The sequence below is a fragment of the Typopeltis vanoorti genome, chromosome 5 (assembly GCF_054136105.1).
Source record: "Typopeltis vanoorti isolate ZY-2024b chromosome 5, IOZ_Tvanoo_1.0, whole genome shotgun sequence".
NCBI classification, from domain to species: Eukaryota; Metazoa; Arthropoda; class Arachnida; order Uropygi; family Thelyphonidae; genus Typopeltis; species Typopeltis vanoorti.
The window spans coordinates 89,046,257-89,071,426 of NC_143553.1; the positions used below are offsets into that span (position 1 = coordinate 89,046,257).

The following is a 25,170-nucleotide window of genomic DNA, read 5'->3' on the forward strand; positions in this document are numbered from 1 at the left end:
GAATTGTCGGCGATCAATTTTCCCGAGATGAATTGTCGGCGATCAATTTTCCCGAGATGAATTGTCGGCGATCAATTTTCCCGAGATGAATTGTCGGCGATCAATTTTCCCGAGATGAATTGTCGGCGATCAATTTTCCCGAGATGAATTGTCGGCGATCAATTTTCCCGAGATGAATTGTCGGCGATCAATTTTCCCAAGATGAATTTCAGCAATGAACTGTCCAGACACGATCAAGTATATAATTTCTTGGTATCTTTAATTTGAAGTAGATGATATTCAACCAGAAATGTTTAAGTATGGAGGTATAAAAGTTCTGCATTTGCCACACTGCATAATTCAGAGGGCCTAATTAGAAGGGTGAATTTCCAATGAGTGGAATAGAGCTCTCATAGTACCCATCTATAAAAAAAAAGAGAATAAAGCTTAATATTACAATTACAGAGGAATTTCTCTACTGTTTCAGCTAAGATGTATGCAAAATTCTTGAAAAAGAGGTTAAGAAAGATTGTGGAAGACAAACTTGGAGAAGAACAAGATGGGTTCATGCCAAATAGAGGTTGTCAAGATCAGATTTTCACTTTAACACAAATTGTTGAAAAATCACGAATATGACAAGGATCTGCACTTAAGTTTTTTAGCTCTCGAAAAGACATATGACAACGTGCCCAGAGAAATGCTTTTCAAAACACTACATTTACATATGAGTGAATGGAACATTATACAGAGCAATACATAGTCTATATTTAAATTGTCAATCAGTGTTAAAATTGAAGGAAATACAGGAAGATGGTTTGATGTAAAATCAGAGGTAAGACAAGGATGCACATTATCTACATTCTTATTTATCATCTATATGAATCACATTATGAAAGAAAGTGGTATCAAGCCTGATATTAGAATTGGAGATGTGAAACTTAGCTCTTTGCTTTGTGCAGATGATGACATACTCCTAAACACATCTGGTACAAGTCTCCAGGATTCACTAACTAAACTGAATAACAGCTGAAACAAATTTTGCATGAAAATCAAAAATAAAAAACCTAAAACTATGAAAATAGGCAGGAGCATAGAAAACTTCAGCTGCATTCTGAATGAAGATCCTATAGAACAAGAAAAGTATATCAGCTATTTAGACACGTGTTTTTTTTAGTAAAGATGGCAGGTTAAATCTGGAAATAGACAACAGAATAAGCAAAGCTGGTATGCTGGGAAGTCAGCTGAATAAATTTATATGGAATAAGAGAGAAATTAGCCAAAACACCGAATTAGCTATATACAAGACAGTATTTAAACCGGTTTTAAGTTATGGATCTGAGAGTTGGGTTAAAAATAAAGCATTTGATCAAAGACTAGAGATCACAGATATGAGGGTTCTGAGAATAATTAGGGGAGTGAACTGATGGCATCAGTGGCAGAATCATATTAAAAATGAAGATATTAGAAATGAATTTGACATTATTAGCACTCAAGAATTTGTCAGCAGAGCTAATCTAAGGTGGTATGGTCACTTAAATAGAATGGGAGAGTAAGGTTTGCAAAACAAGTGTTTGATGTGGTAGGAAAAAGACTCAGAGGAAGACCAAAATCTAGGTGGACTGATTCACTGAGAAGTGCCTTAGAAGACTGAAATGTTAGATACAAATATTAAAGTGTTGCCAAGTAATAGACTAGTTTGGAGGAAAATTGTTGATAAGAGGTTATTATTAATGTAAACTTAATCATGTAGTGTTGTCATAGTAGTCTGAATATACCTTGAGGGTACATATCGAGAAGTTGATGATAATACATTCATACCATTAGTAGACAGAATTAACATTTTTTTTATTAATTTTATATTTTTTGTATTTTTTTTTTTTTTTTTTCAGTCTGGAAACTCTGCTCTAGCAACCAAACATGAAACTTTTTCAAGCCAATTCAGACCTCCAATAAGCAGGGCACTTCCCTGCTTATTGGGTGATGAATTTCATCTCCTGCCTACTCACTTGGCCAACAAATATTACTTCCTTGAAATACTATTTCCTTATTCTTACTTTTCAGTGTTCTCATTATGACATCCATAAAGAGCATCCTTAAATTGCTCTTTCCAATTTGGCATCATCTGCATAAAAGTGAATATCTCTTCTCGTATATTGAACTATATCAGAGATATATTATGGATTAAACAACAGAAGTCCCAGAACAGAATTCCACTTGTTATGTTTCCCTTTCGAAATGCACTGCATTCCCATATACAAATTTCTGGCTGCTCTCAACCAACAATTCCCAAAAGCAGGTAATCAAATGACTATCCAACTCAATCCTGCTTACGTGTTGCATGGTATTCTATCATATCAAATGCTTTGCAAGGTCAAGAAAAATTACCATATAACTATCTTTTTTGTCTAATTTCCTGAAATTAGAATATTATAAAATGTAACCACGCTACTTAATGATATAAGATCTCCCTTCAATAAACTCATACTGCTCTCTAGAGAGAGTCTATACTTGTCAATCTAAGTTTGTATTATCTCTTTAACCTGGCCTATAGTTTGAAGCCACTGACTTGGATTCTCCCTTATACAGTGGCACTATTTTACCATCCTTCAGGATTCCTGTTGTCAGACTCATTGAACACCCAAATCAAAGTAAGCTTGTTCTGTTAATATATGTCACACAGCCTTATTAAATAACATGTTTACTTAATAAACATTTCTCATTCCTAAACTGCTAGTATCCTTTCCTGTTTCTCACTGCTATGCAATATTACCCCAACCTCCACTTCCACTCTCAACTTGTAATACACTGACAGAATACTCACTTTTACTATAATTTTCACATGTTCTTATAACTTCAGATGTGACCTATGGGCTATCTACAGTCAGTCTTTCATATATATAGGAAGTATTAAACCTATGTTAATCCTTTCTGAGTGCTGTATACATTCCATTAAGCCTCCAACATGATGTCTAGATTTGTAGTTAAGAATGTAACCTGTCCTGATTGGAACATCCATATAGTTGACTACTTTCTAGGTCAGTACTGATGCAAAACAGTCGCATCCTTTACTGAGACACCTTCTGACTATGATCAAATGTAGCACTCTGTCTTCAGTTGTCTCTTTCACATGCTGCTTAAAAAAAAAAAAAGTTGCCTTGCGACAGCCCAGTAAAAAATCTAGAATTGACACCATTGCTCATCACCCTGCACAATTCTATAGGAGTGACTCATTACTGAGTCACTCCTATAGAATTTCTTTAATAACTTATTTTTCTATCATGTCCCCTTTTTTATGCCTATTGACAAGTCTTTGAAGACCAGAAACCTTAAATCTATCCTCATAGAAAGCATTCTATAGACCTGCCACAATCTTGGTCACTTGCCTCTGGATCCTGTCCACCACTCTCTCATCTCTATGGAATATAGTGACCAGATCTTTACTCCTTATCCTTATCTATGAGCGTGTTCTTCAAATCCAAGTAATATGACGAGCTATTTTTGCTGCCTTTGCCATATGTCCTCTAAACTTCAACTTTCATCCATAGTCACCTCCAAATCCCTGTTCTCATCAATTTCCTGAGGTTCACTTCCATCAGTATAGTACATGGTTTTGATCTCTTCATCCTAAAGTTGCCTTATACTTGGCCACATTACAACCACAGTTGCTTTTAGTGGCAGTCTATTTAAGTCATCCTGCAGAATCTCTACATTATCTTCATTGATTATCATTCTTCTTAGCTTTGCATCATTGGCAAACAATTTAATCTTTCCTCTTAAATCATGTCCTGTGTTCATTGATATACAAAATAAACAGCAAAGAATCAAGTGCTGAGCCCTGCAGTACATCACTAGTCATCCCTGGATCTAGTTCCCCCATATATTAATTACTCCTAGATATCTGTCCATCAGCCACTCTCTTATCCAAATCACCAGCTTGATATCCATTCTCATTTGCATAAAAGAGCAAATGAGGATGGATATTCTATTTCTATCGTCATATTTGCATTAACTTTCTTCAAGGTTGTAAGCATCTCCAATTCTTCAACCTCTATTTTCCCATCAATCAGTGCCATATCTAGCATTGCAATATCATCACCTAGATGATACACCCTTGCAAAATGATCACTCAATATTGTATTGTTTTGTTTGTTTCTGTTATCTTCCTACCATCAACACTTGTTAAAGCATCTTTCCATAGTCATTCTTCCTTTTATTTGCCACATAGTGAGAGAACTCTTTGGGATTTCCTTTGGCTTCATCAGCTACCTTGATCTCATAATTAGCTTTCATCTTTCCTTACCATACAGATTGTGGTTCTTGCCTATGCTTCATACTGTTCATATACTACTTGCTGATAACTTTTTTTTCCCCCCTAATATTTTCATGATAATTTCTGATGTATATTTGATACATATTATGCTAAGAAATCTAATACTGCCCTTCTTTCATTTAAAATCATCAGTGATATTAGTTATGTAAAGAAAAATATATATATGATGAAACTGATTATTATGAACTCATCAGATTCTGCCTTAGCTCATTCAGTGTTCTTGCACTGAATGAGCTAAGGCAGTACATTCCACTAACCAACCACTCCATTTAAAATAAATAAAATAAAAATAAATAAATGCTTTTCACAATCTCCTTTGTACAATTTACTGGACACTTATTTTATACTTGTCTCCCTCCATTCTGTGGGAAAACTCTTCAGTAACTTATATGCCTTGATCATATCATTCTCTTTTATCCACCAGGCTCTGCAAATGGTATTTTCTCAATCTACCTTCACATTCAACAGTCCAGAGACCCGAAAGCTTAGTCACTCTTCATGATATCTTAGTCACTCTTCAAAATATCTTCATCCCCTTGAAAACCAGGTATTCCATATGTGTCTCTTGTTCATGGCCTTAAACAGTGGAACCATAACTTCTTTACTCCTACACATCCATGTCTTCTTCATTGCCATTATCCATTATTATATTTTCACATTTCTAGTTATGTAAGCTCTAAATTTTTAGGTCCTTATGAAGATTTAATGTTAACTAACCGGTTTATTATGGATCTTCCTCTTTTTCAAGTCCCTGGAACAAGTCTTTCAAAAGCCTGCATTTGGAGTCTCTGTTGTTGGATTTCCTAATGCGAAGCCAAATGAGTTGTTTCCTTAAAATCATTACGATATTATCACTTAGACCAGCAAAAGAATGGATTCTTTGACTCACTTTGTGTACACCTCTCATTTGCTACAACTCTAATAATAATCTCCATAAAGTACCACTCATGAGTCAGTAATTTTTGTAATTCCAACTATCTTTTATTCCATTCTTTCATACATGTTCACTTTATATATGCCAATCATCATTGCTTTATCTAATTTCTCATATTTACCAACTTTCATTCAAATCTTGTATTTACTCCACATAAACCTTCTTGCTTACCAGCAGTCACTTCATCTTTTTACCACAAAGGAGCAAATTGTCAGACAGCAGTTTGAATTTGGGCTAGTGTGGATTGATTGTCACTGTATAAGTATCCATGTTTAAATTTAATGGAATTTAAGTATCCTTAATGGAAGGATTAAATCTATGAATAATAATTATTAACTAAATTTTATTTAATTTTGAAGGGTATAAGGCAATGAGGCCGAATAAAAGGTGCCAAATTATAAGGAGTATGATACATGCTAGGAAGATGATTAGTGAAAAAGCAGAAATTGGTCAGTAAAAGGAGACTATCAGGCAGTGAAACAAAATCGTAGGGAATTCTACAGTTATGTGGCTAGTAAAAGAAAGAGCATATATGAAAGACTGACTAAGAGCCCAAAGATTGTGGGCTCTCTTGGTAAGAGTTTTAATAATGCCATATTGTTGAGAGGGGTGGTGGTGGTGAGAGAGTTTGTGAATGTTTGTTACAGTGGAACTGCCCTCACTACTGAGCTTAACCACATACACAGCACTTTCCTCTCCAATGGCTACAGCGATCACAGTATCAAAAAAATAATCAGTCCTCCCCCCCATTCCCCATCCTTCTCATCAACAAGAGTTTAAAAATGCCATCACCATACCCTACATCCGTGGCACATCTGAAAAAATAGCCAAGATTCTAAAAAGTACAACCTACACACAGCATATAAGTCCCACCGCAAACTTGCTACCCTTATCCGTTCTACTAAAGATCAGCTCCCTCCTCTCTCTCTACCTGGAGTTTACAAAGTACCCTGTTCCTGTATGCTGGCATACTTTGGACAGACAGGCAGATCAGCATCCATCCTGCTGGAGGAACACAAATCTTACATCTGTAAACACAACTATGGTCAGCCAAGCTTGACTGACCATGTCTTGGACACCACCCACAGGGTCTCTTGGAAGAAAACCACCATGCTCCACCACAGCAAATTCAAGAAAGAGAGACTATTCTTAGAAGCAGCAGCAGCTCTCAGAAATCAATCAAATCTTAATAAATATATGGTTGCATTAAGCTTCCAAAGATTTGGGAAACACTCATCACCAGAGGTCCCACCTTGCATTCCAGGCCACCTACAACCGCCCTTAGAGGGCACTCCACCTAGATAGGACTTTAGTGTCACCCACGTGGTTGGGCTTAGTATTGTATGATATTTGTGTTCATGTTACATTAGTTGTTTTTGTAATCCCCGAAGATGTCCTAGTGACTAGGACGAAATATAGGAAGTATTAAACCTATGTTAATCCTTTCTGAGTGCTGTATACATTCCATTAAGCCTCCAACATGATGTCCTCACAGTACTTATGCCTCTACACACGAATACAAATCTAGACATTATGTCAAACTTAGGAAATTCTATCTTTGGTTCCATGATATTAGTTGCTGAATGGAAAGGATATCAGTAGTGCATGGGAAGCTTGGAAACAAAGATGCTTAAGTGATGCAGTATCTGAATGTGTCTGTAAAGTTCAAAGAACAAACAGAATGGGAGTGAAATGGAAGTGCAATCTTATTAAACAAGAGATCTATAAGAAGATGATGTGGAAGTGAGAGGAGTTATGAATTATATAAGGCTCAAGCAAGAAAAGTTACGAGTATTGTGCAGAAAGCTTAATTGAAGTAACTGAAAAGAAATTAGATGCACTGGCTAAAGGCAACCTAAAAAAATTTATCATTATACTGTTAAGTAAAAGAAAGAATGAATGAGGAAGAATAACTTTACTGAATGCAGATGGTACCTTAATATCAGAAGCAGCAGTTCAAATAATGAGTGCTCACTTTGACAAAAACCATAACCTGGTGTATGTAACATAATGCTACCACTACATTGGCTGAACATTACTTTAGCACGTCTGCTAAAGGAATGTTCAGCCAAACTGGCTTAACCCTTGACATCTTTTGTATAATTTGAGTCTAAGCTCAAGATAGATTCCACAGGAATAGAAAGAATATATGATAATCTCATTGCACTGGGGTGGTGCAAAATGTGTCTGGCTATAGACCTATATGTCAGATGTACAGCTGACATAGGGAATAGAAATGGTAATGTTGTGTTCTTATGTATTAGGGGGGGAGGGAGGGAGGAGTAATGAAGATATGTAGTATTTTATCTATTGGATGTTTTTTTCCAACTTGGTTAGACTGTAATAAATTTAGTTTAATCCTTTATCCAAGTGTAAGCAAACAAAGTTTGCCCTTGAAGTATCTTCAGGACTGAGGTAACTTAATGCATAATGCTATGCATTAAGGGAAGGGCCACTACCCAGACCAGTTTCGACCTTTATTGAGGTCTCGTCAGTCCTGAAGATACTTCAGGCACAAACTTTGTTTGTTTACACTTGGATAAAGGATTAAACTAAATTTATTATAGTCTTACCAAGTGGGAAAAAACTTCCAACATCTTTCTCTAAATCGAGAAATTTAATAATAAGATGAGACACTTTTTGGCAACTCGTATAGGAAAATATGACTTCTCCATTGCTCCCACCTTAGTATCACTACCACTGGGTCTGGCACCCACTGATGAGACTTCAACAAAGGTCAAAACTGGTTGGAAGATTGGGTGATGAATGGCAATACTGTAGCCCATGAAGTTTTAACTGAGGCTCAGCTGTTGCTGTCACCCAGGTCCTAGGGGGGGGGGATAATAAATGGCAATGCTGTAGCCTATGAAGGTTAACTGAGGCACGGCTGTTGCTGTTATCTCTCGGATGAGATACGAGCAAATGCACGGCTCTGCTCGGTGGTGTGGTGAGTCTTTCACAGTGTAGAGCCAACCAGTTCTGAGAGTTCTTCTCAGTGGCAGGGTAAGCCTGTTATGAGGGGAACAATGCTGAGTTTTTGGAGTTAAACCTGTACTTAAACATTCAATAAAGGTCGAAACTGGTCTGAGTAGTGGCCCTTCCCTTGATGCATAGCATCATACATGTCCACAAGGAGACGTGCTTTGCATTATGGGAGATACTGAGACAAGGAGTAATGAGAGCTTGGTCCACCTTTACCACGAGTTGTCTCAGTCCTGAAGATACTTCAGGAGCAAACTTTGTTTGCTTACACTTGGATAAAGGTTTAAACTAAATTTATTTAAGGCCTGTGTAGCCCAGTAGAAGTGGTGCTTGCATCCTCTGTGCTTGGTCACTCGAAGTTTGACTTAAGTTCAAGTCTAGTCGCCGACTAGAGGAACTTTTTCTAAGCCTTACTTCAAACCAGTTCCTGAGTTAGTCGATCTCTGGCATAGGCAAGCGGGTTTTTCCTCCCGTAAACTCAAGAAAATCGACCTTAGTATCCACATTATTTCAGACAGTGACATATCTTGTTAGGGTTAGGTGAAAAAAGAGATGGCAGTACTTGTTTGCCAGCCTCTTCATTGGTTGGCTTCTATAATTAGTGATACACATGGGCCAGCTATCTCTGATTGGCTACCGGTGGAGATTGAACTGCCCACTCAGTCTCCAAAAGCTAGTAGGAATTGTATCTATTTTGTAGCCATTGGCCAAAAACTTATGTCACAGATATTTGAGTTCTGTGTTGTTAAGACAAATAGCTCTGGCTCTGTGTGTGTTTTTAAAATGCCATACTATTGGGCTGGATGATGATGATCATGTTATTGTTTATGTAGACATATTCCTGTGTGTGTTGGTTTTCTGTAAATGGAAAAAGGCAGGTGATTAAAGTGTCAAGAAAAAGTAAACAGTTATTAGATTCTTTTTCTACTGTGAAGTGGATTTTGGGCTTTTGGCTGTTTAAATAAGTGAGAAACACATCCAAAGTGTCTTGTCCATAAGGCCAAATTGCAAACACATGATCAACATAGGGTAACCAAACTAGAGGCTTGTATATAGCTGTGGTAAGTACTTTGTTTTCAAAGTGTTCCATGTAAACATTTCCTAAAGAGGTGAGTGGAAACCCATAGCAGTACCATTACTCTGTTTGTAGATTTTTCCTCTCCATGTAAAGTAATCTACATACATAGTAAATTTGAATAATTCAAAGATATCAGGGGAAAATTTAGACTTGATCAAATGAAGAGTATCTATAAGTGGTACATTGGTAAATAAAGAGGTGACATCAAAACTAACCATTATGTCTGAATTTTTAAGGGTATGATTTTTAACTAGTGATTTGAAATGGACGGATTTTTTTTTTTTTTTTTTACAAAAGAGTTATCAGTAAGGGGGGGCAAGAGACTTGGCTAACTGTTGGGCAGGTTTATACGTGGAACTATCTATGCTATCGATTATGGGGTGTAGGGGGATATCAGATTTGTTGATTTTTGGTAATCTATAAATGCAGGTTGGTTTAACATGAACCGGTAAGCTTATCTGTTAGATAGAATGCCATTGGATATCTAATCACATCAAAGTGTGATTTATTTATTTAACATTGAATTGACAGCCATTTTCACATGCCTACAATTCCAGCTTAATCAAATCATTCTGCAAGTACTGCATATCAGCAGCACTCCTGATTACCCTACCTATCTTTGCATCAGCAAATAGCTATATGCCACATGTCAAATTCTTCCCAATGTCATTAATGTAAAAACATAAATAAAAAATGTTCAATTTCTTTATCAAAGGTGTTTTTCACAGATGTGCTATCCAGAAATGAAAGTTCCTATTTGGATTTGAGTCAATTCTATCATTAGTCTGAGAAGTAGATATCACATCTGAGCTAACATGTCCAATTTTGCCATGGCTATGGCCTTCAATCCTTACAACTCCATTTGTTCAAGGGGAGTATTTGGTCAATCTTCTTATGCTTACCAGGTGTCTTAGGATTCAGCCTACTAGATAATGCAAATACCTGGGAGAAAAGGCAGACCCCCACTGCATGAGATAAAAATATATAGTAAAACAGGAAAGATTCACCTCTAGTCTTCAAATGCTCCAATAGCATTGGGGGTAATGAGCAAGAAGGAAAGAAAAAAAAAAAAGAAAGAATATAGGAACCAGACTACAGATAATAAAACAGATATTACGTGAAGTAAGGCATGGTTCTGCATCAAGTACCTTGGGTTTTCCACTACTGTATTGTTCGCCCAACGTTTGTAGGTCTCTGCTTGGCATCTTGCCAAGAATAGTCGATTCGTGCTGAAGGGGAGAAAGAAATGAAGGACGTACGAATTGGTCACCAACAAGCGAAATTCACGTGCTTTATAGGTAAAATTTTCCAACTGTTATACAAGCAACATAGTTAACTACAATAATCATAAAAGAGAAGTTAATTTTCCGCCCTGTAATAATAAACAACTCATCCCACAATACGGACTGATTACCCTATTATTGGAATGGATTCTCCTTTTTCTGACATACGCAGAAGCGTTGAAGGATCTCTAATCGGTGGGCAAACTATACTAAGTAAAATGAGTCCTTGTTTCAATATATATGACTAGGGAAAAAAAAAAAAAGAATGGATCTTTAATAACTTTTCTTTATATAGTTTCATATTTGTATTTATTGCAGTAAATGTACTATTTTTTCCCCATTTGACACTGTACATGGTGCCAATAGCTTTGCCTAATTAAACCAGACTGATCACAATTGTGATGGCAGATGTATTTATGTTCTTCCAGATGAATATTCACATATCTTCCAGTCTGTCCATAATAAGACAATTTGTCTCAAATACAAGAAACTTTATATACACTTAAAATAGAGAGGGAAGGGAGTTGGTTAGATAACACCAGTCAGTCACCTGTTATGAGGTTTGAAAGCAGTGCAGAGATTATATTTCTTTAAATTTCTAGTTGCTATTTCTGAGTTGCTCAGACAAAGGGAATTAGCAATAACATTACAGCAATCCCTCGATTAGTGCGCCTAATGCATTCTTTAAAACAGGCGTATTAATCGAAAGTGCACTAATCAAATATAATAACCAATGGGAAAATGTATAATTCGTTCCTTAGATTTCTTTTTTAAACCTTAATTTTTTTTGATAAAAGAATTAGGGTATGTCTCAGGGTCTACTTAAAGGAAAACCATGAAGCTGAAAGACAATAAAAAATATTCAGAATATAAATTTATTATTCTACTTCTTAACAAAGAATTGAGCTATGTAGTTTGGCAGGCACTTTGTTTCTTTTTTTTCATACAACTGATGGTATGGCCCTATTGCCTCTTCTACTCTTCTGCAAATTTTACTGCTTCTCTCTTCATCAGGGTCAGCCTCTAAGCATTGCTGCTTAAAAACTTCGATTGTACGAAAAATATTTTCAAACTGTTTCTGTGAAATCTCTTTTGGTTGACTATCAGTAGTTAAATTTTCTTCATATTCTTCGGGATCTTCCCGCTGTGCATCTAAATTTAGCAGGTCGAAATCACTCAATTCTTCAATATGATATTTAACTAACTCTTGGGTGTTATCACTGAAAGGGAGAAAGAAATAAAGGACGTACGAATTGTTCATCAACACGTGAAATCACATGCTTTATAGATAAAATTTCCCAACTGTTATACAAGCAAAATAGTTACCACTTTAAAAACTACAATGATCATAAAAGAGAAGTTAATTTTCCGACATGTAATAATAAACAACTCATCCCAGAAGACAAATTGATTACCCTATTATCAGAATGGATTCTCCTTTTTGTGATATGTGCAGAAGTGTCTTGAATCTGTGGGCATACTATAGCAGATGACAAATTTTGGCAGTAAAAATTTGGAACATAGTATATATAGTGTACATGGAAGTAGTGTAGTATGCCATTAAAAATAACTTTGTAAAATGTTTTAAATCTGTAACTAAATTATTTCATTCTGGTGAGTGATTTTTTAAAATAGTTAGCCATAAAAATATATAGATAGAAAATTTTTTAAATCTGTAACATTTATTTTTAATATAGGCGCACTAATCGAATTTTAGAGGCACACTAATTGAATTTGGGTATCGAAAAAAAATGATGCACTAATCGAGGGATTACTGTACTGTAATCCGTATGTTAAGAGAATTGTGAGATGAAGTGAAGAATAAGTATTTTGTTAACATTGTAGATTACATTAGAGGTAAAACCAACTTAGGTTCAATAAATATGGTTGTGTGAAAATTCCTATGATATGGGAAACTGTAATTGTTAGTCCCACTGTCCAACAACCAAGACTTCCTACCAGCACTCATAGGCACCCTTCCGAGGACTTCAGGGTTTCTCAGTCATTTTCACTTTGCTTTTGTGTTGCTTATGCACATGTTATAATTATTACATTGTATCTTCAATGATGCCATTGTGATAAAAATGAAATACTCCATCATCATCACTTAATTCATTCTTTGTGCGATCTTCATTAAACTGAAAAAGGATATTTCTATCTATGCATTACACTCATTCAGAATTTCTACACACATACTATGCTCTCAGGCAATGTATCCTCACCAATCACTCACCACACCAAAAACTTCCTTATCAAACTCAGCTTCCAAGGATAGTATCTTGTTCCTCTGTCTACCTTATTCTATGAAAAATCTCTTCAATATTAATGCAATCCCTTACCAACTCGCATATCTCAATCATGTCACTGCTGCCTCCTGTCCATGAGGCTCAGCAAATTTCATTTCCTCAAGCTTTCTTCATAACCAGTATGCCAGAGAATGGACACCACCTTGGTCCATACCTGGACCTTTTCCAATATCACTGCAACCCTTGAAAACCAGGTGACCAAATCTGCACATAATAATCCATATATAGTCTGATCCACGCCTCATACAAAGGACCCATAACCTCCTTACTTAAACATATTCATATCCTCTGAATCACTGCTGTAATCTATTGTGATATTCCTACCACTTTAGAAATGTTTAATAAATATATTTAAAATATCCTAACACTAATATTACTTTAAAAATTATGTCTTAATTACATTTCTATATACAAACAGGTTTGTAGTAAAAAAAATCCACTTACCTCCATTACAGAGCCTTCAGAACTATACAGAGCAGCAAGAACAGATTTCTGTTGAAGGGATTAAAAATTTCATTAAACTCTAAATTTACATATTATATTTATACACACAAACATGCATGTGCGTGCACACACACACACACAAAATGTAGATTCTGGTTCACTGAGACATCAGTTAATTAGGGAAGCTGTTTATTTGGGAAAAAATTACAGAACAATAACCAGAATTTCGTTTGTTTATTTAAGACACTATGCCGTTTAATTGGGACATTTTGCTCATTTTTCAAATTGAGCTGGATACGCTTCAGACCATGTGTTTAAAGAACATGGATAAGAAGTGCAATTTGGAAGTTTGTCGTTTAGAAGGTGTGATAATCCCTCATGCTGAAGAGAACACTTAATCAGATTATCTCACATTCATAGCTGCATCTCAGTTGCCTGTAAGAAGAAACACAGTTCCTTGTTCTATGCTAGGTAACTGGATCTTAGTTGTATTGAACAGACTAAAAATATAGAAATTATTTTTATTTTCTCTTTTTGTTGTACAATACAATTTTAATGCATGGACAAAATAAATATCCTTACATAGTTTCTTCACTTAAATATTGCCTTACCTTAGAGAAGCAATTTCATTTTTAATTTTTTTTGTGCTAATTTTTTCTAATCGCTAACTCAACAAAAATTTTCTTTGTTCTCAAAGAAATTAATTTGTTATAATTATTTGAAATAGTATTTTAAAAAACTGTCTGCCAACTTTCCAGATTATGTTATTTTTTTTTTTGTTCAAAATCATATTTTGAAGAATACTTCACAAATTTCCTGAAGGAAGTGTTTGGGTGACCTTGTTTTATAGAGAATAACATGAAATTCTTAAATCATATCATTCTTTTTTTTTTCTTCTTTATATGGTAATCTACTGTTCTTTGCACTTTCACCTTCTTTGGTTTCCCTGTATAATTGGTCATTACAAAATGAAATTAACTGTTATGATTTAAATTGATATGTATATATTTTCTGCTAGTTCAGAGATTATGCTCCAATTTTAAAGTAAGTGATGCTTTTGCTTATATTCTATCATTCAAAATATGTATATGCACATGCATCAAATGTGAAATTTCATTTCCATATTTTTATTTTGCCTTTGATAGTTGAATCCAACCCTTGCTGCATCACTATCACACACGAAAACTGTTATAAAACATAGGTGCAGTTTTTATTTAATTTGTTATTTTTTCCTAGTAATTGTTCCACATAACTTTATTTTTTATTATTATTATTATTCAGGCCTCCAAGGAGTCAAAAGACTCATCGAGGGAGGTCCTTCCTAAGACAAAGTCTGTCAAGACTCATCGAGGGGAGGTCCCCCCCCCCTGAGAAACACAAAGCCTATCATACCACTCTTTAAACTCACTGACCGTTCTCGCTCCCACCACTCCATCAGGCAATGCATTCCACGGCTCAACCACCCTCCACACAAAGAAACCACTCCTTACCCTCTTGCTCACAGTTTCCTTTCGTAACTTCCAGGGATGGCCTCTTGTCATCACTCCTTCCCGCTGTTCAACCAAGCGAAAGAACTCCCCAGTGTCAACCCTGTAACCACCTCTCAACAGTTTAAAAGTCTCAATCATATCACCTCTCCTTCTATCGACCAAACTCTGCAGTCCACATTCTCTCAGCCGATCCTCATAACTATCCTTGTACAGTCCTGAAACCATCTTTGTCATCCGTCTTTGTATCCTTTCCACAGTTAATTTATCCCCTTCAAATCCTGGGGACCAAATCTGAGAACAATAGTCCAAGTGTGGTCTGATCAGAGACTTATACAATGGAATGATAACCCTCTTATCTCTGCAGGTCAGTGTCCTTCTCATAATAGCAGCAATCCTCTGTGTTACCTTTACAATATGTCCCCTAAACTTCAGGTTTCTATCAATCATCAACCCCAGATCTCTTTGTCTCCCCTACTTCCTCCAGTATAACTCCTCCCATAGAGTATGCAGCATCCCATCGATGTTTCCCAAACCTCAAGACCTTACATTTTGCTGCATTAAACTGACACCCCCATTCATTTGCCAATCTATCTAGCTTATTTAAATCCTCTTGCAGGGCTACCACATCTGCACTATTAGTAATAATCCTTCCCAGCTTCGCATCATCCGCAAACAACTGAATATCCCCCTGCAATCCACTGGCTATGTCATTGATATAAAGGTTAAACAATTTAGGTCCTAGTACTGAGCCCTGTGGGACCCCACTTGTAACCCTCTGCCTCCTGGAAACTGCTCCACCATACACAACTCTCTGATACCTATCAGACAGCCAATCCTGAATCCAGTTGACCAATCTTACATCCAGACCCATGTGCTGCAACTTAAATATCAGCTTATCATGTGGCACCCTGTCAAATGCCTTTTCCAAGTCTAAGAAAATTGCAGTATATGCCTTTCCCTCATCTAATGTTCTTGTAACTTTATTATAAAAGGCTAACATATTGCTAAAACAAGAGCATCCTTTCACAAATCCATGTTGATTCTCACAGATAACATGACCCTCATCTGCCCAATGCTGTACACGGTCCCTCACTACTTTCTCCAAGATCTTAACAACTACTGATGACACAAAGACTGACCTATAATTAGACACTTCCAGTCTGTTACCACCCTTATGCAATGGCACTATCTTACCTTCCTTCCATTCCCTGGGCACCTTTGCCAAAGCCAGACTTTCATTGAAAAGCCACGTTAAAGGCACTGTCAATTCCCTAGCACATTCTCTCAAAACTCGTGGCGAAATACCATCCAGTCCCACAGCTTTACTGACATCCAGAGTACTCAGTATCTGAAACACACTCTCCTCCTGTACCTCCAGACCTCGTACCAGTCCTATCCCTCTAGCATTAAAACTGACTCCTCTAGGATGAAATACTCCAATAAAGTGTTCATTGAACAATTCCACTATGTCCTCTGCATCAGTCACTCTATTCCCATTTTTATCCCACAATATCATTCTTCCACAGTCATTTCTCCTCCTACTGGCCACATAGCTAAAAAATTCCCTAGGATTTTCTTTGGATCTTAGGGCCAATCTCCTCTCATATTCCAGTTTCGTTTTCCTTACCACACTAGTCACTCTTCTGGCCTGTGTCTTATATTCCTCATGCATCTCTTCACCTGTCTCCTTATATCTCTTCCATAGCCTCTTTTTCGCATGCAATTCCTGTTTAATATTGTTTGTCATCCACTTTACTCCAAATTGCGTCCTCTTCTTCACTCGTGGTATACAACTTACCATTGCTGATAACAAATATTCTTTCACAATTTCCCACACACTGGTGATATCCCGGCCTTCCAATTCCTCCCTCCATGAAACTTCCCGAAGTTGACGTCCAAGACTATTATAATCACCTGCCTTATAATTCCACATAAGTTCCCGTCTCTTCGATACTCCTGCATGTCTATTCATTTTCCAAGTCAACACCATATGGTCACTCTCTCCAACTGGTGGTAGAGACGTCAACTCAGTTATTATCAACTCTTCTGATGCTATAACCAAATCCAAAATTTTTGAACCTCTTGTTCCCTCTGTTACATGTTGCCTAAGACATTTGTCCCTCAAGAACTCTAGAAATTCCATTCCCCTATTACTACATGCATCTTCCTCTCTCCAATTTATACTACTGAAGTTAAAATCTCCCATAACATTCTTCTTGCACTTGCCAAACTTAGCTGTCTAAACATCTCCTGGTCCCCATCCTCTGTGCTCCTGGGTCTGTAGCAACACCCCACTAAATATCCTGTCTTGCCTACCTCTACCTCACACCATACACTCGCAAAATCATTTGTCTCACTTCCTTCCAAATTCTCCACTCTTAGAGGACATAGGTCATCACTTATCATAAGCAGCACCGCACTACCACGCTTTCCCCTCCTATCCTGACGAAAAATGCTATACCCAGCGACTTCTATTCCTGTTGTTATATCCCCTTCTGTCAACCACGTCTCAGTGATCGCAATAATTTTTGGCCAGGTTGATGCTATCTGCGCCACCAATTCCTCTCCCTTATTCCGGATTCTCCTGGCATTAGTATACAGCATATAAATGCCATTGTTTCTATACCCAGCATTATCCCTTCTAGACTCCACTGGGCTCAGTGTTACCTGACATTGTCTCCCTTCTCCCAAGTATCCATTCCCACAAGAGGCCACCCCTGCTATCATCCTCCCTGGGACACACTGACTCGTTCAGAACAGCAATCTCTCCAGATGCCTACGTCCTTCCTCATTCAAATGTAAACGGTCTCTCGCATACAACTCCTCTCTTTCCTCAAACGCACTCCAAGCATCCACATATACCAGTCCTCTCTTGTCACACATTCTCGCTATTATGCCATTCAATATCACTGCTCTTCTGCTCAGCTCATCATTATCATACCTAGGCAACACGCACACTATTTTTCCTCTCTCTGTCTTCTTCCGTACAGTCTCAAGCAAAAATCTCATATCTCTCGCTGCCCGACTTACATTACCACTCAAGTCATTCGTTCCTACCATCACAATCATCTCATCCACCCTTTCACCTCTCTTAATTGCCATAGCCACCCTTTCTATTGTTCCTCCTGGCAAACACTCCTCACGCATCCTATCTTGAACATCACGGATCATTGAGTCGCCATACATTATACCTCTTACCATTCCCTCGCTCCTATTGTTTCCATTCTCTCCTCTTCTTTCATTCCCATACCCCTCTCTTCTACTGTTTCCATTCTCTCCTCTTCTAGCACTCCCATATATCTCTCTCATTCCCTCTCTCCTACTGTTTCCATCCGCTCCTCTTCTAGCACTTCCATATCCCTCTCTCATTCTGTCTCTCCTACTACTGTTTCCATCCGCTCCTCTTCTAGCACTTCCATATCTCTCTATCATTCCGTCTCTCCTACTGTTTCCATCCTCTCCTCTTCTAGCACTTCCATATCTCTCTCTCATTCCGTCTCTCCTACTGTTTCCATCCTCTCCTCTTCTAGCACTTCCATATCTCTCTCATTCCATCTCTCCTACTGTTTCCATCCTCTCGTCTGCTAGCATTCCCATACCTCTCTCTCATTCCCTCTCTTCTCCTGTTTCCATTCTCTCCTCTTCTAGCACCCCCATACCTCTCACTCATACTCCCTAAATTCTCTCTCTCTCCTACTCTGATTCGCCTTGCATTTATCTCTTCCATTCTCCTAATCTTATCTTTCACACTTCTGCTCTCATTCACAAGACATTCCACCTCCTCTTTCAACTCATCTATCTCCCTCTGCAGGTCAGTCACTCTTAATCTAAATTCACTCTCCCAAACAAAACCATCTCCTAAACTTCCACAGTCACTCACACCTTCCACACTATCAACTATTATTTTCTCATTCTCTCCTATCATACTACTTGTCTTCCTACATTCATTCCCTGTTCCTGGAGCAACAAAGTCGGATATCGATATATCTAATGTACTTATTTCCTCCACTGCCTGCATTTTTCGCACATACGCTCTCCACTCTCTTTAACAAACCACATATGTAATTCCCGAGACGCATACGTCCTCTAATGTCTCCCCTACTTCCTCCAGTATAACTCCTCCCATAGAGTATGCAGCATCCCATCGATGTTTCCCAAACCTCAAGACCTTACATTTTGCTGCATTAAACTGACACCCCCATTCATTTGCCCATCTATCTAGCTTATTTAAATCCTCTTGCAGGGCTACCACATCTGCACTATTAGTAATAATCCTTCCCAGCTTCGCATCATCCGCAAACAACTGACTATCCCCCTGCAATCCACTGGCTATGTCATTGATATAAAGGTTAAACAATATAGGTCCTAGTACCGAGCCCTGTGGGACCCCACTTGTAACCCTCTGCCTTCTGGAAACTGCTCCACCATACACACCTCTCTGATACCTATCAGACAGCCAATCCTGAATCCAGTTGACCAATCTGATATCCAGATTTTGATACAGAAATTAGTTGGTGATTATTATAAATTAGCAAATTATATATCAGAAAATATACATATTATTTCCTGATTATTATAAATCAGGAAATTATGTGATATTGGGCAATAGGTGAAATTAATATTTAAAATCACTGTTATCCTACAAATGCAATATAACTACATATTTTTCTTCTGTTATCTGATTTTTTTTCTTGTAGTACAAAGAAGAAATCACTGCACATAAGATGGGAGAATACAAGAGGGCAAAACTCTGTAAATTGATTACATTATAACTAATAGAGAAATCATGTCAGAAAAAATTATTTATGTGGCAGTTCTAACATCAGTAGATATAAGACATTTTCTCGTAGTTTAGATATGTGGCATTGTTGAAGTAGCTAAACCTTTCCTACTATTTTACAATAAAATGCATGGGCATGTTCCTGAAGTGATTTACATTTGTAACAGTTGTCTTGCAAACGATTTATAAAATAAATTCTCCGAAATATTTGCAGATTGAATAGGTCTATAGCCCCCCTCCCCGAAAAAAAAAAAGAAGATTATGTAACGCATATGCTCCTTTTCTTTTAAAATAATTAAAATCCTCTTTTTCAAGATAAATGTATCAAATAATTTATAATTTTTCGATAATAAAGTGAAACTGATCATTATAAATTAAGAAATTATTTTCGCATAAATACTGTATCAGCCTGTAAAAGAAATGTCAGTATTTCTGTGTTTAGGATGTCTGCTAATTAACAATTGAAAATGAAACAAGACATTCTTGATGTATTTTGCACTACAGCTTGAGGCACTTTAGTGTGATTCTGCCAAAGTGTTCTCTCTTTTCTTTCTCAATAGCAGTGTGAGTAATTTAAGCCTTCAGCTTTTTCTCCAGATAAGAGGATTATTATTATTAAGTATTTCTAAGATGTAGATTATTTCAGAAATAGCAACCAGCAGTAGAAGTAGTAATATTTAGATTTTTTTAAGAAAAAGAAACAAAAATAATACAATTGAACTTTCTTTTGCTTGGTATGCATATAAATAGTTTTACTTGGTAAAAATATAGCATAGTATTTCTAAAATTTCAAATAATTTCAGCAGACAGTTGAACAGCTGATTTTAGATTGCAAAGAAATAGTACAGAATTAGAAGCTTCATGTTACAACAATAAGATTGCCTTATTTCTTTTGTCAAAATGGTAAATGAACTATTTTCAATACTGTCTGGAAAAGCTAACAAATCTGTAGAAATTTAGAGTAGTATGAAATTGAGTTCCAGGAGAGGATAGGAAGAGGGGGGGAGCATTAGAAAATCTTCAAAATGAACATAAATTTTGAATCATTCCGTATACGATATCTTTCATATTATATTTTCAACATATTAGTATTTACGGTGGTTACGCACTGGATGCTATCATAATGTGTCCTACAAAAAAAATAGAAATAAATAAAAAAATAAAATAAAATAAGGTGAAGAGTCCCTGCTAAAATATCATTGGATATAAATTTTTGATATTAAAAGACTGATAATCGTAAACGAGTAATGCAATTTAACATCATTTTTTGTTCATAAAAACAACAACAACAACAAAAAAATTTGTTTCTAAAACTGAAATGTGATGATCCATAAAGGTCATATTTATTTCAATAAACATTATTTAAATATATAAATATTTGACAATATTTTCAATGCAAACATTTGAAAATTCGCAAAAAAATTGTTTCTCTATTTTAAGTAAAGTGAAAGAACAATCAGTCCAACTGTTCTGTTGCAATGATTTGAAGAATAAAATACAGCATATTTACTACTACTAAATAGATTCATTGCAGAGGCTGATCGGTGGTCATTTCAGGATTGATTATTTTCGCACATGTGCGAAATTCATTTCAATTTTTGGGAATACACACAATAAGTCAATTGTGAGGCAAAAAAAAAGGTCAAATATCATAGGACAGTGAAGGAAATTCCAAGTAACACAGTACACGTAAAGACAGGCGACACAAATGTCATTCACGAACAGTTAATCCACTAATGGCTCTAAAATGGCGAAAGGGATTAACAGCTGAGGGGGGGGGGTAATGGCATGATAAAAGGTAGAATGCCTATGAAGTTCTGATCCATGAAAAAAGCTCGGGTGGACTGGCTATTTCATCCACCTCGGCTGGTTGGGAGGTTAAGGGTGTATATTTAGTTGTTTGCTGATGATACAAAACTGGGAAGAGCAATAGTTGATAAAGGTGATGTAGATATCCTGCATGGTGATTTAAATAAATTGGCATTGTGAGCAAAGGATAATGATTGTCAATTTAATGTTGCAAAATGTAAGGTTATGCACTTCGGATTGAGAAGGTTACATACTGAGGATCACATTGATGGTACTGGATCGCAGGAAATTGATGATGCTAAGGACTTGGAGATAATAGTAGACAGAGTTGAAATTCGAAGGGAACACTGAAAATATTGATGTAAAATAGCTAAAGGATTACTCGGACATTGAAAAAAGATAGCGAAGTTATTACCCATTTTTATAAGGCTATGATTTGGCTACTTGGCATCTTGACTACTGTGCACAGATTTGTTCATCTGAGTTTCTTGGAAACCAAGAGATGGTAGCAGAGATTCAGAGAATAAGTGACTAAGCTGGTGACAGGTCTGTGGAATGCTCCCTATAAGAACAAGTTGAAGGTTTGTAGTTACAAAAGATAGGCAGAAAATGGAACTACAATGAATCTCTGACTCCAGAAATGCCATATAATAATAATAACAATAATAATAATAAATATGGCTGAAATAAGTTGAATGATCTCAAGCTTCTTCTTTTCTCATAGTCTATATAGACCATTAGGGAACTATAAAGGTGACAGTCCTGACATAGCCTCACAAGTGTTTCTATCCTGGGATCTCTTTAAGAAGGCGGAGAATGAAGAATTAGTCCATTTTCTAATATTATCTATCCAGGTGATTCTTGGTCGACACCTTTTTTTTTTTTTTTTGATGTTTTTCCACTGGTTATACTATAAATTAAACATACCAAGAAATTATTTACTCGGTTTAATCCTTTATCCAAGTGTAAGCAAAACAAAGTTTGTGTCTGAAATATAATCAGGACTGGGGCAACTCGTATATAGAAGCTAATGACTTCAAATCACTTGCCTTAGTATCCCATAATTCAAAGCACATATCCTTGTGAGTATGTGTAGTGCTATGCGTTATGGGAAGGGTCACTGCCCAGACCAGTTTTGACCTTTATTGAGGTCTTGTCAGTGGGACTTCAACATTAGTATCACCTCTGGGTCTGGCTCTTACATACCCGTAAGGATATGTGCTTTGCATTATGGGATACTAAGGCAAGTGATGCGAAGTCATTAGCTTCTATATACGAGTTGCCCCAGTCCTGATTATATTTCAGGTGCAAACTTTGTTTTGCTTACACTTGGATAAAGGATTAAACCAAGTATATAATTTCTTGGTATCCTTTCTTTTAAGCTTACACAGTGATCCGAATGCATTTTTGAAAATTATGGAGACAACTACCGTGTTTGAATAAAAACTTTAGTTTAATATAACTAAAATCTACATTCGATGTTTCGACCTTTATGTCAAGGTCATCTTCTGGAGCATACAACTATACACAGAAAACAAGCTATACTACAATCAAACTGGTTTGTTAAAGATACTGACTAACCGCTACAACAATTGTTGGCCTGACCTCTGGTGAAAAAAAAAAAAAAAAAAAAAAAAAAAAATTAGAAAGGAAATTTAAGGAAGCCTGCAAAATCCTGAAAAACCACCCAAATATCAACAACAAAGATGGCATGAAAATTCCAAGGATCTGGATGGCACACATTCAGCCTACTTAATATATAAGATCCAGCATAAGTCAGGACTCTAGCCAATCTTCAACTAGTATTAGAAACCATTCCATACCATCTGGCTGGAATGTACAGGTATAATCGTGATGTTAATATATGTATATAGATAGATACTTGTTGTTGCGCCCATTGTATTTCTACAACCAACAGATAACACTAATAATAGGACTCTAGCGTTGATGTATAATTTTTCTTTCACCAGAGGTCAGGCCAACAATTGTTGTAGCAGTTAGTCAGTATCTTTAACAAACCAGTTTGATTGCAGTGTAGCTTGTTTTCTGTGTATAGTTGTATGCTCCAGAAGGTGACCCTGACATAAAGGTTGAAACGTCGGATGTAGATTTTAGTTATATTAAACTAAAGTTTTTATTCAAACACGGTAGTTGTCTCCATAATTTTCAGAAATGAATTTCTTGGTATATTTAACCTTATTTATTTTTTAAACCAGAAATAAAGCCCCTCTAAGCGCTATTTGGTAAACTATCTGATCTAGACACCAGAGCTGTCTTCAATGGATTTTAGTGATAATATTTTGTGTTCTGGCAATGAAGCAGATTTTCCTTCTGACATCATCATTTTGTTATTTGTGCTATGAAAGATATCTTCAAAAATGTTCTGTAGTACTTCATCTTGAAGGTAATTTTCTGATTTTCCTTTAGTAACAGCCAACTCTCACATTGTATTGTAATACAGAGTTAACACAGGCGTCAATGAGGTAGAGTTTTGTCATTGGCCGTATTTTAGCATCCTTCCCAATGCGGCTGTAACCTCTTGAATGGCAAAAGTTGCTTTAGCAATGTGCACTTTAATATCAGGTTTGGTTCTCTGAGCTAAGCATTAAATCTGTTAGCTGCAAGAAACATGTATATCCAGGAAGTGATCATCTGAAAGTGAAACAATGCTGGCAGTGTGAGAAGGCGCAGCATTCACACCCTTTAGAGATAGGGCCAAGCCTTGAGGTGGGAATATTTGATCATTGTAATAACACCACTTTACTTAATGAAGATACTCTGCATTTCTTTATGAAGCTACAGCTGTACAACAATCATTTATCAGCAACTAAATCATGTAAAAAAAGTTTTTACATAGAAAAGAAACCTCTGAAATCTTTCCAGATTCATTTCTTAAATATATGTAGTCTCCATTCCAAATTTGATTTCCATTTCCATGTGAATCTGCTGAATCACATTTGCTTTTCCTAACAAAAAACCAACCTTCGGCTTCTTTAGTGTACTCCAATTACATACACTGACTCTTTCATCTCAAAGGTGGCATTTATGCATGTGTTTACTACAATATGAAGAGATGTCCATGACACAGATTATTAAATCTTGAATCCTCTTTATATGATCTGCTCTGGGTCAATATTTTATTGACTCACTTTGCCACTTTCATCAGCTGCCTTTACTGCTCTCCTAATTTCAATGATCACACTAACCTCATTGCTTATTTATTTCGAAAGTTGATTTCCTACAAGCCCCTGATTCTCCTACAAATGTGGCAAACAATCCAAGATTTAAAAAAAAAAAATAAATAAATAAAATAAAAAATCCAGAGTATAATACTATGTCAGAGCCATGCTAAAAAAAAATAAAAAAACGTGCCTGCTGCTCAAATGGTGGAAAATTTCAAAATATCAAAGAATTAGTTCATTAATAGGGGATTTTCTTTGCTATAAAGATGTTATTTACTATAGTGAGAGTTGACTATACTAGATTTTTAAATGCTCAGTTTTCATAAATAATAATATGACAATCTGAAGAAAAGCATCAAAATTCTGACTCACCGATGCTACTTGAAAAGAATTTGTAGTACCACGGTGATCAAGATCATGACATAAACAAGCTACCAACAAGGCTAATCCTTCCAAAGGCCTAGAGTAATGAAAGAGACATAAGTAAGGAAGTTTTATTTTATCTCTCTCTCACACACACAAAATATGTATTTCAACTGTTTTAGCATTACAGATATATTTTCTGTATAGTTA

General features: G+C 36.3%; 1 protein-coding gene across 1 annotated transcript in view; it reads right to left on the reverse strand.

Moving 5' to 3' along the window:
* The window catches only part of LOC150106633 (cGMP-dependent 3',5'-cyclic phosphodiesterase-like), a 302,619-nt gene that overhangs the window by 112,921 nt on the left and 164,528 nt on the right, over window positions 1-25,170 (reverse strand). Inside the window, exons 16-17 of the mRNA XM_090393446.1 lie at window positions 24,970-25,057; window positions 13,337-13,384 (exon numbers count right to left, since the gene is read on the reverse strand). Of these exons, the coding sequence (XP_090249572.1) occupies window positions 13,337-13,384; window positions 24,970-25,057 (136 nt within the window). The remainder of the gene's footprint in view (window positions 1-13,336; window positions 13,385-24,969; window positions 25,058-25,170) is intronic.